Source organism: Pygocentrus nattereri, chromosome 11 (genome assembly GCF_015220715.1).
Source record: "Pygocentrus nattereri isolate fPygNat1 chromosome 11, fPygNat1.pri, whole genome shotgun sequence".
NCBI classification, from domain to species: Eukaryota; Metazoa; Chordata; class Actinopteri; order Characiformes; family Serrasalmidae; genus Pygocentrus; species Pygocentrus nattereri.
The window spans coordinates 32245119-32261658 of NC_051221.1; the positions used below are offsets into that span (position 1 = coordinate 32245119).

Sequence of the window (16540 nt, forward strand, 5' to 3'; positions counted from 1 at the left end):
TCCCTGGATGCATGCTCACCTAGTAATGTTTGTAATCAGGAAAACTCATCTTAAAGACACTAGATGTGTGGCCTAATGCAGCGTTTGACATAGGCGATGACCCGGGGCCAGTAAAATTACGTCTGACGGATTGATTGGCCAGTTGCTGGTCTGGGCCAGTGACGGTTGGTCTGGCTAATTTTTGCCAGGTATAATGTATCATCAGCAGTAATGGTCTCTGGAGAAGCCTCCTCTTCAGCTAGAGCAACAAGATTTGGCATGTCAGGATTCTGAACTCCAAAAGCACCATAAATCCTGACATCTGTGAGGCCAAAGTTTTAGATGAGCAATGCAGCTGTCAAAGTAAATAAATAGAGGGGGCATAGAAACTGATATTAGATGAATTACACAAGACTTGCAGCTTGCAGTTTTGTTGCAGTTGTGGAGAGATTTAATACAAACATTGCTCCTGACCGCGAAACCACAGCTTTAGTTGAACTATTAGCACACATATTGGTGATGTCTCTGCCCCATCTACCGCCGCTTTGTTCTGTAGCTTTGGCTCATAACGTTAGCCTTATTTCACCTGTTTTATTTTAATTAAGAGCTCTGTTTGGTTCAGCTGTAAGTTAACATTGCCTCCCTCACTGTTCACCAGCTTTGCTAAGCTAACCCTTGATTCACTGACAAGTTTTTTACTTGTGGTCAGTATTTCCACCTCAGTCAGTGGTTCGACATCCATGTCAAAGGAAGCATATGAGAAGGAACTCTCAGTGAAAGATCAACAGTTGTCACCACATGTATTAACATTGAGACATTTAGGTTCTCAGGAGAAACTTAGACAACTCAAGGTTATGGTCTATAACAAGTAATTAGCAATTTGCTAATGAAGAATTTGCCAGAGAGCACAGGAAAAACAAAAGAACAGGGGCGCACTTAGGCCTCCCTTAGCTAGAAACTAAAAACACAGCAAGTGTTCTTCCCCCACAACATGTCAGTGCCCTTCAAAATAAAAGTCCTTGTGCAAACCAATTTAAATAACCAATAAACATTTCTCTCTCTTTGTTTAATTGACCTACGTACATCAGCATGGCAATGCCACTATATGAATGAGTACAAAAAATAAAATAATTGCATATTCAATCAAAACTGTTCTCAAAAATTCTTTATAATGTTCTAACAAGGGCGGCACGGTGGCGCGGTGGGTAGCGCTGTCGCATCACAGCGAGGAGGGCCTAGATTTGATTCCCCGACTGGATGACTGGGGTCCTCTCTGTGTGGAGTTTTGATATTCTCCCCGTGTCTGCGTGGGTTTCCTCTGGGTTCTCCGGTTTCCTCCCACAGTCCAAAGACATGCAGTCAGGCCGATTGGACATGCTAAATTGCCCCTGGGTGTGAGTGTGTGAGTGGCTGTCTGTCTACAATGGACTGGCGACCTGTACAGGGTGTATCCTGCCTTCTGCCCAATGACCGCTGGGATAGGCTCCAGCACCCCCCCCCAGTCAATTCTTTGGGGTGGGGAGGCAGTGGGAGAAAAATGTTACAGTGCCTAATGCCTTCCCATGTCTGCTGCCTTATCAGCTTCCTTGTAGATTTGTTAATTTCCTGTTTTTCTGTCTTAATCTAGCTTTTACTACTTAGCTTAATCTAGTTTGCCTACTCTTAGCACTTTTCTTGCCTGGACATAGATTATTCTCTTGCCTAGCCATACCTTATTATTATTGCCCATCTTTGCTTTATTTGTTAGATGCGTTTGTGTTCATGTTTTACATTTTTCCATGTCTTGCTACTAGACTAATCCTTAGCATTAGGTTTCTGTTAATCTTACTTTTCTTACCTGTCCTCCTGGAGCATTTGTATTAGCTCAGCCTGGCCTAGCCAGGCTTACATGTCTAGATTGTCTCTTACTTCGTCTTGTGATTTCCACTTGTATGTTGATCATTAAACTCTACTGCATTAGTGTCCATTTTCCTATCCAGTCTTGTTTGTTACAGTTCTTCGTCCCCTTGGACATAGCGTTTTATGTCAGATTTCAATGCTTTGCCGATGACACCAGATTTATTCAAATAATTACATACCACACTCATTTTTAGTCCTCCATCTCTGTGGCAGCTGCTGAAGGCAGGATCAACAGACAGCTGTTCACATAAACTACTATGAGAAGGACGATAAAAATAAGATGAGAACTGTTGGAATATTCTCTACAAAGTTTAACAAAATCAAATTGAAGTGTAATTTAATACTTTTTGTACAGGTATTTCAAAAGGCCAGACTCCAGGCTTATTATTAATGTGTCTCAAGGCTTATTGGAAAGGTCTCCTGTTTGGTCTCTAATATAAATTAATTGATAGAGTGCAGCAACAACAAAACTCAGCAGTCAGAGTTTTACCTCACAATCCCATTCTTTTCCATCTCCACTGGCTCTCTGTTAAACAGCTCATAATCTTCTAAATACTTCACTTTCATTTTCAGGCCCTAAACGGATCGGCATCTGGTTTTCACTCTGACCTGCTTGACCTTCACAGGCCTGTCTGTCTGTAAGATGTGTTTGTTCCATTAGTGACCAGGATTTCAACTGTGCTGCCCCATGGTTGTGGAATGCCCTTCCTCAAACCATCAGAGACTCAGATACTGTTAATGTTTTTAAATCTAAACTTGTTATGTTTAAATTTAAACTTAATATGGTTAATCAATGCTTATCTCTCTGATCAGTTTCACCTACACAGGCATGCTCATGCGCTCTGTGCTGCCCATGTGCTCTGTCCTTCAGACTCTGTTGTCCTCACTATTCCTCTCACTAACTTGTGTTGCGTTTGTGACCGGGATTTCAACAGTGCTGCCCCACGGCTGTGGAATGTCCTTCTTCAAACTATCAGAGACTCAGATACTGTTAATGTTTTTAAATCTAAACATGGCCAAACATTGGATATAATGACTTGCTGTAAGGATCAATCCAAAGTTCTCCATGCATATCGTGCACAAAAAATTGTGTGCCCTGCCCGGGAAAGGGTCACCGGGACCTACCCCTGAAGCCAGGACTGTGGGTAGTGTTCCACGGCAAGTGCCTGGTGGCCGGGCAGCCCACGTAACCCGGCCAGGCTCAGCCCGAAGAGGCAACGTGGGGAGGCCATGTGGGCCCACCACCCGCAAGATCCAGCAGGGGGGAGCGGTGCAGTGCCATTTTGGCAGATTGCGGGGAGGCACTAGGTGGCCTAGGCCCCTGCAGGAGAAACTAGCTCTTGGTACATGGAATGTAACCTCACTGGGGGGAAGGAGCCGGAACTTGTGCAGGAGGTTGAGAGGTACCAACTAGATATAGTTGGGCTCACCTCCACCCACAGTGTCGGCTCTGGAACCAAACTCCTGGATAGGGTTGGTCTCTCTCCTACTCAGGGGTTGTACAGGGTGAGAGGCGCCGGGCAGGTGTGGGGACACTCACAAGTCCCCGGCTGGTGACCATGCAGTTGGAGTTTGTCCTGGTGGATGAGAGGGTCACCTCAATGCGAATTAAAATCTGTGCTTATGCACCAAATAACAGGTCAGAGTATTCGGCCTTCTTGGAGCGAGTGGGCGGGGTTCTGGAAAGGGTCGGCCTACAGACTCCATAGTCCTACTGGGAGACTTCAATGCTCACATTGGCAATGACTGGGAGACCTGGAGAGGCGTGATTGGGAAGAACGGCCTGCCCGATCTAAACCCGTATGGTGAATTGTTATTGGACTTCTGTGCGAGGCATGGATTGTCCATAACGAACACCAAGTTTGAACACAAGGATGTTCATAAGTGTACATGGTACCAGAGCTCCTTGGGTCAAAGGTCAATGATCGACTTTGTTGTCGTTTCATCTGACTTGGGACCATATGTTCTGGACACTAGGGTGAAGAGAGGTGCTGAGCTGTCAACTGATCACCATCTGGCGGTGAGTTGGATCAGATGGCAGGGAAGACTGATGGTCAGATGTGGTAGGCCCAAGCAAATAGTGAGTGTGTGCTGGGAACGACTGTCGGAGGCCCCTGTTCGGAATGGTTTCAACTCCCACCTCCGGGAGAGCTTTTCTCATGTCCCGGAGAAGGTAGGGGACATGGAGTCTGAGTGGACCCAGTTCAAAACCTCCATTGTGGAAGCTGCCAGGCGTAGCTGTGGCCAAAAGCTTGTGGGTGCCTGCCGGGGCGGTAACCCAAGAACCTCCTGGTGGACACCGGTGGTGAGGGAGGCCGTCAAGCTGAAGAAAGAGGCCTATAGGGACTGGTTGGCCCGAAGGGCTCCCGATTCAGCAGGCTAAAAAGGTGGCAGCTGCAGTGGTGGCAGAAGCAAAATCCAGGGCATGGGAGGAGTTTGGTGAGGCCTTGGAAAAAGACTTTTGTTCGGCCTCAAAGAGGTTCTGGACAACTGTCCGGCGACTCAGGAGGGGTCAGGGTGGCTGCGCCCAAGCTGTATTCGGCAAGGGTGGAGAAACTCTGACTTTGAATGAGGATATTGTCGGTCGGTTGGTAAAAAAGTTGGTAAGCTCCTCAGTGGCAAGGCACCGGGGTGGATGAGATTCATCCAGAAATGCTTAAGGCTCTGGATATTGTGGGGCTGTCATGGCTAACACAGAACAGTACCCTTGGACTGGCAGACTGGGGTGGTGGTCCCGATTTTTAAAAAGGGGGACTGGAGGGTATGTGCCAATTATCAGGGTATCTCACTGCTCAGCCTCCTTGGGAAAGTCTATGCAAAGGTGCTGGAAAGGAGACTCTGACCGATAGTTGAACCTCAGATTGAGGAGGAACAATGTGGATTCTGTCCCGGCTGTGGAACAATGGATCAGCTGTTCACCCTCTCACAGATTGTTGAGGGGGCATGGGAGTTTGCCAACCCAGTCTACATGTGTTTTGTGGACTTGGAGAAGGCTTATGAGCGTGTTCCTCGAGATATCTTGTGGGAGGTCCTCCGGGAGTATGGGGTGCCGGGGCTATCAAATCTCCCGGAGTGAGAACTGTGTCCGTATACTCGGCATTAAGTCAGACCCTTTCAGTGTTAGCGTTGGACTCCGCCAGGGTTGTGCTGTCTCCACTCTTGTTTGTCAGGAGGGTATTATGTTTGGAGGCCGGAGGGTGGCGTCTCTGCTATTTGCAGATGATTTTGTTCTTTTGGCGGAATCACATGGATGCCTCCAGTGCTCGCTGGAGCGGTTTGCAGCTGAGTGTGAAGCGGTTGGTATGCGGATCAGCACCTCCAAGTCTGAGTCCATGGTCTTGGCCCGGAAAAGGATGGCATGCCCACTTCAGGTAAGGGGAAAGGACCTGCCTCAGGTGGAGGAGTTTAAGTATCTTGGGATCTTGTTCACGAGTGACGAGAAGAGAGATCGTGAGATCGGCCATAGGCTGGGACAGGCAGCAGCAGTAATGCGGTCACTGTACTGGACTGTAGTGGTGAAGAGGGAGTTGAGCCAAAAGGCGAAGCTCTCTGTTTACCGGTCGATCTACATCCCAGCCCTCACCTATGGTCATGAGCTGTGGGTAATGACCAAAAGAACAAGATCGCGAATACAATTGCCAGAAATTAGCTTTCTTCGTCAGGTGGCAGGCTACACGCTATGCGATAGAGTGAGGAGCTCGGTCATCCGGAGCTCAGAGTAGAGCCGCTACTCCTCCGCATTGAGAGGAGCCAGCTGAGGTCGTTCGGGCATCTGATCCGGATGCCCCCTGGACGCCTCCCGGTGGGGGTATTCCAGGCATGGCCTCCCTGGACAAGACCCCGGAGTCATCCTAGGACCCACTGGAGGGATTATGTCTCCAAGTTGGCCTGGGAGCGGCTTGGGGTCGCCGGGAATGAGCTGATTCTCTGCTCTCCCAACTGCTACCGTGACCCTGTCTGGAATAGCGGTCAACGATGATGGATGATGGTGGATGGACTTGCTGTAAGTATGATTACAGGTGCTTTTATTAAAACAACAGTTAACATAAAATCCGAGTAGCTGCTATAGAAGCAGTGGCAGTGCTAGTAAATTATTTAGAGAACAAATCATAGAATCATTACTTTATGGTTCTTTGCCAAACGTGACTTTCTCTACAGGAATTAATTGATGAGGTGCGAATGAGTTCTACGTGGAGCTGCTGGAATGGAAAAAAAGAGAGGATAAAAAAAGGAAGTGCTTGTGGAGGAGTTGTCAGACATTTCAAACTTCCCTTTTGCATTTCCCTGCATTTATCGCACATGTAAGTTCCATAACCTGTTCAGTATTTATCTTTCCTGCTCAACTTTTTATGTAAACACTCTTAACGTGATGATGTGCTGTTTGTGTTTTATCTCTGAGACTCTTAGTAAACCACAATACAGCTTTCTGTCTCGCTTAACAAGGAAGTTCTGATACTGAGCAGTCAAATGATTTTTGCTGGAGATTGAATCTTACAGTGCACCAGGTATACATTATGTACTGAAATAGAATGAAAACATAGTTCAACTGTACCAAGAGAAAGTTGTGCTGATCCCAAAGGATTTCAACTTCCAGTTTACTGGAGCTGATCTTAACGTAACTTGTTATTTTTTCAATCCGAACTCCATACTGATAACTTGGGATGGTCACTCTAAAAAGAAAACAGGAAAATATTAGAAACACCACATTCTCAAATGACAAGAAGCTTTAATTTAAGTAACAATGACATTATGGCAGCATGAAATATGATTGAGGTTTTTGTGATGAAATGAATACAAATCAATGCAACCTTTAAATGAGCATCATGTCACAAATATCTTGTTACTAGTTGCATTAATTTCATAGTAATTTGCTGTAACATTAACTGTAAATAATGACAAAATAGCAACTTGGCAATAATACAGCAACAGTAGCAGAGTCATCTGGAGCTCAAAAGGATGACAACTTGACAGGAGAAGGAAAAATATACTTTACTTTTAATGTAAGTCAATGGAACTAGACTTTTTTATAAGTAATTTTGGGCTATTTGTCATTCGTCCATTTATCATGAAGTTTACACAGAATTTAAATGCAAGATTATGTCAAAAATCTAAAAACGGCAAAAATGGAGATGGATTTTACCAGATACATAACTATTACTTTTTCTTGAAAAATGTAAAAAGTAAAAGCTAAACTAAACTAAACCAAAAAACAGTATCAGTGAACTTATTCACCATGTTTTGCAGTGTATATACACAAAATATTTCAAAAGTTGTCATTTTAAAAGTAATTTATTGTTTTATTACAAAAATGACTTAAGATGAGTTGATTTCACAATAAAATGATGAATACAGCTTTTTTGTTGAAAAATGAGTGTCATACATAATGAAATTCTGGCACTCATGCCTGGTCATTCATTGTAATGTTGCCATCAAGAAGCTTGACTACAACCCCGTCTATCTTTATGGTGAAGGAGCGGATGGTGGGGAGATTGTTGATATACTGCCTCCTCATTTGGACATTAAAGTCAGTCTTGGTGCTGTCACACAGGGTGGTCAGTATGTAGTTGCAGGTATAGGGCAGCTGGAAGAACTGTCCATCAAATGTGCTGAAGTGGAAGTTTCCCCATGTGCTGCACACCTGCATGTTGTGATTCACGTTGATTCCTGATGAAACAGTAACACATTCTCTTAAATGCTGCCATCAACAATCAATAATGTAATGGAGATTAATATGAATTCATATGACTTGGAATAATATTGTAGGAATATGTTTACCGTAAAGACTCTCATAGCTATCGGCGATGATTCCTGTTGTCGGCAGAATAGACACTTGGTGGGAGACAAAATGAAACGGCACACTGATAAAATAATAATTTGCACTTTCCTTAATGTGATCTTATCTTTGTTAAAAGCATTATTTGATTAGTTCAGGTAATTAATAACACATACACTGGAATACATACCTGTTGTTGGTGTTATCATCTCTGTTGCAGTTGCGTCCAGAAGAAAGTCATAATCTGGTCAAAATAATAAGAATAATAACAATAATTAACTTAATTTAAAATGTGGCTCAACATTGCTTTTCCAAAGAAAAGAAAAGAGTATATCAACAAAAACCATCTCTCAGAATTAGGAATCACCTATTCTGATGAGCCTAAATTGAGATAAAACCACTATGACCAACAAATCAGCGACATGGTTTGTATTATTCCATGTTAAATAATTGAATAATTCTAAAAGTTCTGAAAAGTTCTTTGATATTTTACAGTTGCAATGCACATTATAATCAACAGTTCTATCACAACCTTCTAACCTGTTTCTTGTGCTGAGAGTCCATTTAGTAATGCAGCCACGCTCAGAACCCACACTCGTAGCATGGTTAAGGTAACCATGGGTGCCAGGCTGTATGTGAGAGGCTGCTGTTCCCTCTCTCTGTGCTTTCTTTCTCCAGACACATGGAGCTTATATGATTGAGGTGAACCATGATAATGATCTTAGGGCAGAACTCATGACTTATGACTTATTGACTTATGATGCACATTGTTACCTGATCTTTGTCATTTCTGACTCAAATAAATATTGAACATACAGACATTTGTGTTTAAGATTAAACATAGTTCAGTTTACTCCTCAGTGTGTGACAAAAGTTCCATTCATTCATGATCTTCCTGGTGTTTGAGACCATCACAGACACGGGGTGTGTTGATCCACCAAGTCACCAGTTTCAATATAAAAAATAAAGCTATCCAAGGCAAGTACGGCTATATAATCCATTTTACAAATACTTTTTATGACAAAGAATACATAAAAACACTACATATCTGAGCATCATGTTTGGTGATCATTTAAAAACATTTAAAATCTAGATGTAACAAACTGAAGAGGATGTACACAAAGACTACTTTGTAGAATTGAGTTTCTAATTTTTTTATCTTGATATGTGTTTCATTTTATGTGAAATGTGTGTAAAAGAAATTCTTGTTAGCAGGGATCTACAGGCCTCCTACTGCTCCCTTTTGTGCAGTTAATGTACTTAGCTGAGCTTGTATCTCTATAAACTCGGAAATGATGATCCTTTTATTTTAGTCTTTTTTTTAGTCTTAGTTTTTAGTCTTTTTTTTTTTAGTCTTAGCTGGTTGACCAGTGCATCCAGTTACCACTTCAAATGGGCTACATATCTTTTAATTGTTTGTGACTATGTGAAAGATTATTTTTGTCATCACTGCTTGGGAAGCTCTCATAGAAATGTATCTTCTGTGAGGGCAGTTTATTTGGATTTCATACATGTGGCTTATTTCCAGGTTAATCAACCACTTTATATTTTCAATCAATCAATAGATGTTTATTTAAACGTATTAAATATATTAAACTTATCCATCCATCCATCCATCCATCCATCCATCCATCCATCCATCATCTTCCGCTTCTCCGGGGTTCGGGTCACGGGGGCAGCATCCTGAGCAATGAAGCCCAGACCTCCCTTTCCCCAGCCACTTCCACTAGCTCCCTGGGAGGGATTCCGAGGCGCTCCCAGGCCAGCTGGGCGATATAGTCACGTCAGCGTGTCCTGGGTCTTCCCCGGGGTCTCCTCCCCGGTGAACTTGCCTGTGACACCTCCCAAGGGAGGCGTCCAGGAGGCATCCTAACAAGATGCCCGAACCACCTCAACTAGCTCCTCTCGACATGAAGAAGCAGCGGCTCTACTCCAGGTCCCTCCCGGATGACCGAACTTCTCACCCTATCTCTAAGGGAGAGTCCAGCCACCCTGCGGAGCAAACTCATTTCGGCCGCTTGTATTCGCAATCTCGTTCTTTCGGTCATTACCCAAAGCTCATGACCATAGGTGAGGGTGGGAACGTAGATCGACCAGTAAATCGAGAGCCTTGCCTTATGGCTCAGCTCTTTCTTTACCACAACAGACTGGTAAAGAGCCCGCATCACTGCTGACCCAGCACCAACCGCCTGTCAATCTCCTGCTCCCTTGTACCATCACTCGTGAACAAGACCCCGAGATACTTAAACTCCTCCACTTGAGGCAAGAGCTCATCCCCGACCCAGAGAGGGCTCTCCACCCTTTCCTGCGTGAGAACCATGGCCTCGGATTTGGAGGTACTGATCCTCATCCCGGCCGCTTCACACTCGGCTGCAAACTGATCCAGTGAAAGCTGAAGTTCACGGCCTGATGTCCCCAATAGGACCACATCATCTGCAAACAGCAGCAATGTGACCCTGAGGTCACCAAACCGGACACCCTCCATCCCCTGACTGCGCCTAGAAATTCTATCCATAAAAATTATGAATAGAATCGGTGACAAAGGGCAGCCCTGACGGGGTCCAACTCTCACTGGGAAAAAGTCTGACTTACTGCCGGCCATGCGAACCAAACTCCTGCTTTGATTGTACAGGGCCTGAATGGCTCGTAGCAAAGAGCCATGTACCCTGTACTCCCGAAGCACCTCCCACAGAATACCCCGGGGAGCACAGTCGAATGCCTTCTCCAAAACCACAAAGCACATGTGGACTGGTTGGGCAAACTCCCATGAACCCTCCAGAATCCTGGAGTGGGTAATGAGTTGGTCCAGTGTTCCATGACCAGGGCGGAACCCGCACTGCTCCTCCTGAATCCGAGGTTCGACTATAAGCCGGACTCTCTTCTCCAGCACCCTTGCATAGACTTTACCAGGGAGGCTGAGGAGTGTGATTCCCCTGTAGTTGGAACACATCCTCCGGTCCCCCTTTTTAAAAAGAGGCACCACCACCCCAGTCTGCCAATCCAGTGGCACCACCCCCGATGTCCACGCAATGTTGAAAAGGCGTGTCAGCAAAGACAGCCCCACAACATCCAGAGCCTTGAGGAACTCGGGACGGATCTCATCCACCCCTGCAGCCCTGCCGCCAAGGAGCTTTTTAACTACCTTAGCGACTTCGGCCTCAGTAATGGACAAGCCTATTCTCGTGTCCACAGACTCCTCACTGGAGAATGTGTTGGTGGGATTGAGAAGGTCCTCAAAGTATTCCTTCCACCGCCCAATGACGTCTTCAGTCGAAGTCAGCAGCACACCATCTCCACTATATACAGTGCTAGTGGCACACTGCTTTCCCCTTCTGAGTCGCCTGACGGTTTGCCAGAATCTTTTCAGAGCCGACTTAAAGTCACTTTCCAAGGCCTCACCGAACTCTTCCCACACCCGGGTTTTTGCCTTGGCAACGACTGAAGCCGCAGATCGCTTGGCCTGTCGATACCTGCCAGCTGCCTCTGGTGTCCTACAGGGCAACCATGTCCGGTAGGACTCCTTCTTCAGCTTGACGGCATCTCTCACCTGGGGTGTCCACCACCGGGTTCGAGGATTACCGCCCCGACAGGCACCAACTACCTTGCGACCACAGCTACAGTCAGCCACTTCAACAATGGAGGAGCGGAACATGGCCCATTCTGAGTCAATGTCCCCCACCTCCCCCGATATCTGGTCAAAGTTCTGACGGAGGTGTGAGTTGAAGATCAATCTGACAGGTTCTTCTGCCAGACGTTCCCAGCAAACCCTCACTATACGTTTGGGTTTGCCTGGTCTGACTGGCATCATCCCCCACCACCTGATCCAACTCACCACCAGGTGGTGATCAGTTGACAGCTCAGCTCCTCTCTTTACCCGAGTGTCCAGTACACATGGCCGCAAGTCCGATGACACGACTACAAAGTCAATCATTGAACTGCGGCCTAGGGTGTCCTGGTGCCATGTGCACTTATGGACATCCTTGTGTTCAAACATGGTGTTCGTTATGGACAAACTGTGGTTTGCACAGAAGTCCAAAAACTGAACACCACTCGGGTTCAGATCAGAGAGGCCATTCCTCCCAATCACACCCCTCCAGGTCTTACTGTCGTTGCCCACGTGAGCGTTGAAGTCCCCCAGTAGGACAATCGAGTCTCCAGGAGGAGCACTTTCAAGCACCCCTTCCAAGGACTCTATGAAGGCTGGGTATTCTGAACTGCTGTTCGGTGCATAAGCACAGACAACCGTCAGGACCCGTTCCCCAACCCGAAGGCGTAGGGAAGCTACCCTCTCGTCCACCGGGGAAAACCCCAACATACAGGAGCCGAGTCGAGGGGCTATGAGAAAGCCCACACCTGCCCGCCGCCTCTCACCATGGGCAACTCCAGAAAAGAAAAAAGTCCAGCCCCTCTCAAGGAGATTGGACCCAGAGCCCAAGCTGTGTGTTGAGATGAGCCCGACTATATCTAGCCGGTATCTCTCGACCTCGCGCACCAACTCAGGCTCCTTCCCAGCCAGTGAGGTAACGTTCCAAGTTCCAAAAGCCAGTTTCAGCAACCGAGGATCAGAACGCCAAGGCCCACGCCTTCGGACACTGCCCGATCCACAATGCACCGCACCCCTACTACTGCCCCTCCCATCGGTGGTGGGTCGATGGGAGGGGGGACTCATGTAGCTCCTTCGGGCTGGGCCCGGCCGGGCACCATGAGTGAATGCCCGGCCACCAGATGCTCGCTGGCGAGCCCCTTCCCCAGGCCTGGCTCCAGGGTGGGGCCCCGGTAACCCTGATCCGGGTAGGGTACACAAGTCCTGCTTTGTTGTCCTCATAGGGGTGGTTATGGATCCCACTTTGTCTGGCCTGTCACCTAGGACCAGTTTGCCATGGGAGACCCTACCAGGAGCTTTTACTCCAGACAACATAGCTCCTAGGGTCCTTCAAGCACACAAACCTCTCCACAACGATACGTTGGTGATCCATGGAGAGGATATTAAACTTGGTTATTTATAATTTTTTTTTTTTTTTAAACATTTAATCCTCTCTGTCACCCTCAGTGTATTAAGTTATAAATATTAAACGTATTACTAGGTTATTTATAACTTAATACACTGAGGGTGACAGAGAGGATTAAATGTTTAAAAAAGTTATAAACATTAAAAGAAAAATGTAAAGCATAGGAACATATCAAAACAGTAAATAAGACAAAATAAATTGTAAACCTCTTTTAGGATTACCTCATTAAGTGTAGGTGAGATAAAAAAAAATGCTAAAAAAAAAAAGCTTATAATATTGAAATGAATGAATGGATGAATGAATAAATAACAATGAAGCATACCAAAATAAAATAAGACTAAGATCAAATAAAGGAGTTGTAGATGAGTGAAGGTGTTCAGTGATTGAAGGTTTAAAATGAGTGACCATTAGAGTGTCCTGTAATAAAGTCCAGCTTGCAGGTGCACTGTAGCTGAAAGATCAGTAAAGGTTGATTCAGTCAGTGGAGCAAGTTTGATGATTTCATTTATTTAGTGTAAGCCCTTTTTTTGCTGTGATAATTGGCCAAGTAACTAAAGCCTAACCTTTGGTACCCTAGACCACTAGCTGAAGCTAAGCTGGCTTTTCAACTGGCTTAAGGTTCTACATTAAAGCAACATTATGTAACAATCTTACCATAGAATAACAGCTTCAAAATCGCCAAAAGTCGCCTCTATCATTGCCACTCTGGGCCTGGACGCCTTCTTTAGCCTTATGTAACTTTAAAGGAGCAGTAACGAGACCTCTCATGAGGCATGCTACACAGCATCACCCATTCCCCAGACCTGAATCCGATTGAGCACATCTGGGACATCATGTCTCGCTCCATCCACCAACGCCACGTTGCACCACAGACTGTCCAGGAGTTGGCGGATGCTTTAGTCCAGGTCTGGGAGGAGATGCCTCAGGAGACCATCCGCCACCTCATCAGGAGCATGCCCTGACGTTGTAGGGAGGTCATACTTTCACATGGAGGCCACACACAACACTGAGCCTCATTTTGATTTGTTTTAAGGACATGACATCAAAGTTGGATCAGCCTGTCGTGTGTTTTTCCACTTTAATTTTGTGTGTGACTCCAAATCCAGGCCTCCATTGGTTAATACATTTGATTTCCATTGATGATTTTTGTGTGATTTTGTTGTCAGCACATTCAACTTTGTACAGAACAAAGTATTCAATGAGAATATTTCATTCATCCAGATCTAGGATGTTTTATTTGAGTGTTCCCTTTATTTTTTTGAGCAGTATATATATATATATATATATATATATATATATATATATATAATCAAAAGCATAAAAATTACAATCTAGTTTACATTCTGATGCAATTACTAACTTGATGTACTGTTTTGGCTCACACTAGATTGTACAGAAATGTAAATAGAAGTGTAATTTTCCATGTGCAAACATGAGTGTGAAAATGCAAACAAAAACGCTGTGGCTGCTGGCATACATGCTACTAACTTGGTTGCTGCCTGCCAAGCAAAATAGCAAATACCTTCATGACGCATTTAGAAAGGGATCATTTTGAAGATAGCAGGCAACACTCCAGCATACCAACATTCAACTGACTGTCACATTTAGCTGCCACAAACTAATGCTTGGTGACTTTTCGAGAAGAAATAGTTATGTTGTGTCTTGTGTGCTTGTCTTCTGATTGAAAACTGTCTTTCTGCTGGTAAAGGTAGGCTCTGAGCTGAGATTTTCTCTAGCTTAGACTCTTAGTTTCAAGGCTGTCTTGTAGTACCTAGTGCTTAACTGTAATTACTAGTTGCAGGTGTGGTTTCGGGTTAGCCAAAGGTGTGAACTGTAGGGGCCGGACTATCAGTCACAAGGCTGATAAATTGAGGAGGTGTTCCCTGCAAGAATCAGTGTGCTTGTCTTCTGATTGAATACTGTCTTTCTGCTGGTAAAGGTAGGCTTTGAGTTGACATTTTCTCTAGCTTAGACTTTTAGTTACAAGGCTGTCTTGTAGTACCTAGTGCGTAATTGTAATTACTAGTTTCAGGTTCCTCTCTCTCACTGAACATGGCTATGGATGCTTTCCTCTCTTCACTCTCATCTGCAATTAACTTTCTGTGTCCTCTCTTCTCCAGGCCAACAAGATCTTCCTCATCTGCCCCTGGCTGACGGGTGTCCTGTGCAGCAACCGACAAGATCTAAGGAAGGCTGAGAGAAGGTGGAGGAAATCCCAGCTCGACTCGGATCTTCACTCATACCAATCTCTCCTTTCCAAGTTCTTCAAAGTTACTACTGCAAAGTCATCTTTCTACAGAGGGAAACTGGAAGCATCAGCATCTGATCCATGCAAGCTATTCAACATTTTCTTCTCTCTTCTCAATCCTCCTCCTCCCCATTCACCCTGTTCTCTCACCCCTGACGATTTTGTCACCTTCTTTGAGGAGAAGGTTGATCGAATCCGCCAGTCTTTTCCCTCTGTCCCCACGCCTTCCACTAGACTGCCTCATCTCATTCGCAATCCCTTAAACTGTTTTTCTTCTCTTTACACTGATGCTGTCCTTCAACAGATCAAATCCAGTAACCCAACCACCTGCCCAGTGGATCCCATCCCATCTGCATTGTTTCAGTCAATCTCCCTTCAACACTTTTCTCATCAACAAGTCCTTAGCATCAGGCGAAGTTCCGTCAACTTTCAAGACTGCAAGAGTACTTCCCATCTTGAAGAAACCCATGCTTGACAGCTCTGATGTCAACAATCACAGACCGGTATTACTTCTTTCTTTCCTTTCAAAAATTCTTGAACGTGCAGTCTATAATCAACTTTCTCACACAGAACCAGCTCCAGGACCCCAACCAGTCTGGCTTCAAACCAGCGCACTCTACAGAAACTGCCCTTGGTGTGAATCTGGATGGCCAGTTATTATTCTCAACTCACATTGCGAGCCTGACTCGGTCATGCAGGTTTCTCCTATACAACATCCATAGGATTCGACCCTTCCTCACCTGAGAGGCCGCCCAGGTGCTAGCGCAGTCTCCTGTCATCTCAAGGCTTGACTACTGCAACTCGCTCTTGGCTGGTCTTCCCATGCAGGCCATCAAGCCTCTGCAACTCACCCAGAATGCAACAGCATGGCTCATCTTCAATCTGCCCAATCTTCATCTTCAAGTTCAGCCATGTCACCCCACTCCCACGTTCCCTTCACTGGCTTCCTGTAGCTGCACGCATCAGATTTAAAACCCTAATGCTTGCCTACAAAGCCAAAAATGGACCAGCCCCTACCTACTTGATGGCAATGGAGAAATCTGTAACTGTACCACGAGCCCTTCGAGCTTCGAGTACAGCTCGGCTTGACCCGCCATCCTTCACGGCACGTGGAAGACAAGCGTCGAGCATGTTCTCTGTACTGGCACCCAAGTGGTGGAATGAACTCCCACTGCCTGTCTGTACAGCAGAGCCTCTTGCTGTCTTCAAACGCAGACTGAAGACTCATCTCTTTATACAGCACTTAAATGAGCACTGAATTATAAGCTGCACTTATATTATATTTTATTGTATTGCACTGTGTATTGTAGTTTATTTTATTGTATTTTATTGTATTGCATTGCACTGAATGGCACAGAGTTCTGTGTTCAACCCTGTTCCTTTTTCTCTCGGTATCTACAGTGACTTTTTGTTTCAAGCAGTATCTGAGCTCAGGACTGTCTTTTTCTCTAAGCTATTGGTAACTAGCAAAGATACTGTCTCTAGATAGACAAAGCACTTCTTGTAAGTTGCTCTGGATAAGAGCATCTGCTAAATGCTGTAAATGTAAATGTGTTGAGCTCAAATAAACAAACACGATGGGTTAAATTCAGCCCCCCATACGACACCTATGCTACAAACTTACTGAATAAC

General features: G+C 45.2%; 1 protein-coding gene across 1 annotated transcript; it reads right to left on the reverse strand.

Moving 5' to 3' along the window:
• Positions 1–7276: 7276 nt before the first annotated feature.
• On the reverse strand, positions 7277–15687 carry LOC108432637 (mucin-5B-like). Its single transcript, XM_037543067.1, has 5 exons — positions 15649–15687; positions 14708–14822; positions 7842–7895; positions 7654–7707; positions 7277–7542 (listed from the first exon to the last, which is right to left on the reverse strand). Exons 1-5 carry the CDS (start codon positions 15685–15687, stop codon positions 7277–7279), a joined length of 528 nt encoding a protein of 175 aa, XP_037398964.1.
• Between the last annotated feature and the right edge of the window lie 853 nt (positions 15688–16540).

Bases quoted from the DNA above. Each gene is read 5' to 3' on its own strand.
- LOC108432637 (XM_037543067.1), bottom strand. From the start codon at position 15,687: ATGACAGGAGACTGCGCTAGCACCTGGGCGGCCTCTCAG. The intron at 14,823-15,648 runs GTGAGGAAGGGT...GTTGCTGCACAG, and splicing joins GCACCTGGGCGGCCTCTCAG to GACACCCGTCAGCCAGGGGC. The intron at 7,708-7,841 runs GTATGTATTCCA...TCTCCCACCAAG, and splicing joins GATGATAACACCAACAACAG to TGTCTATTCTGCCGACAACA.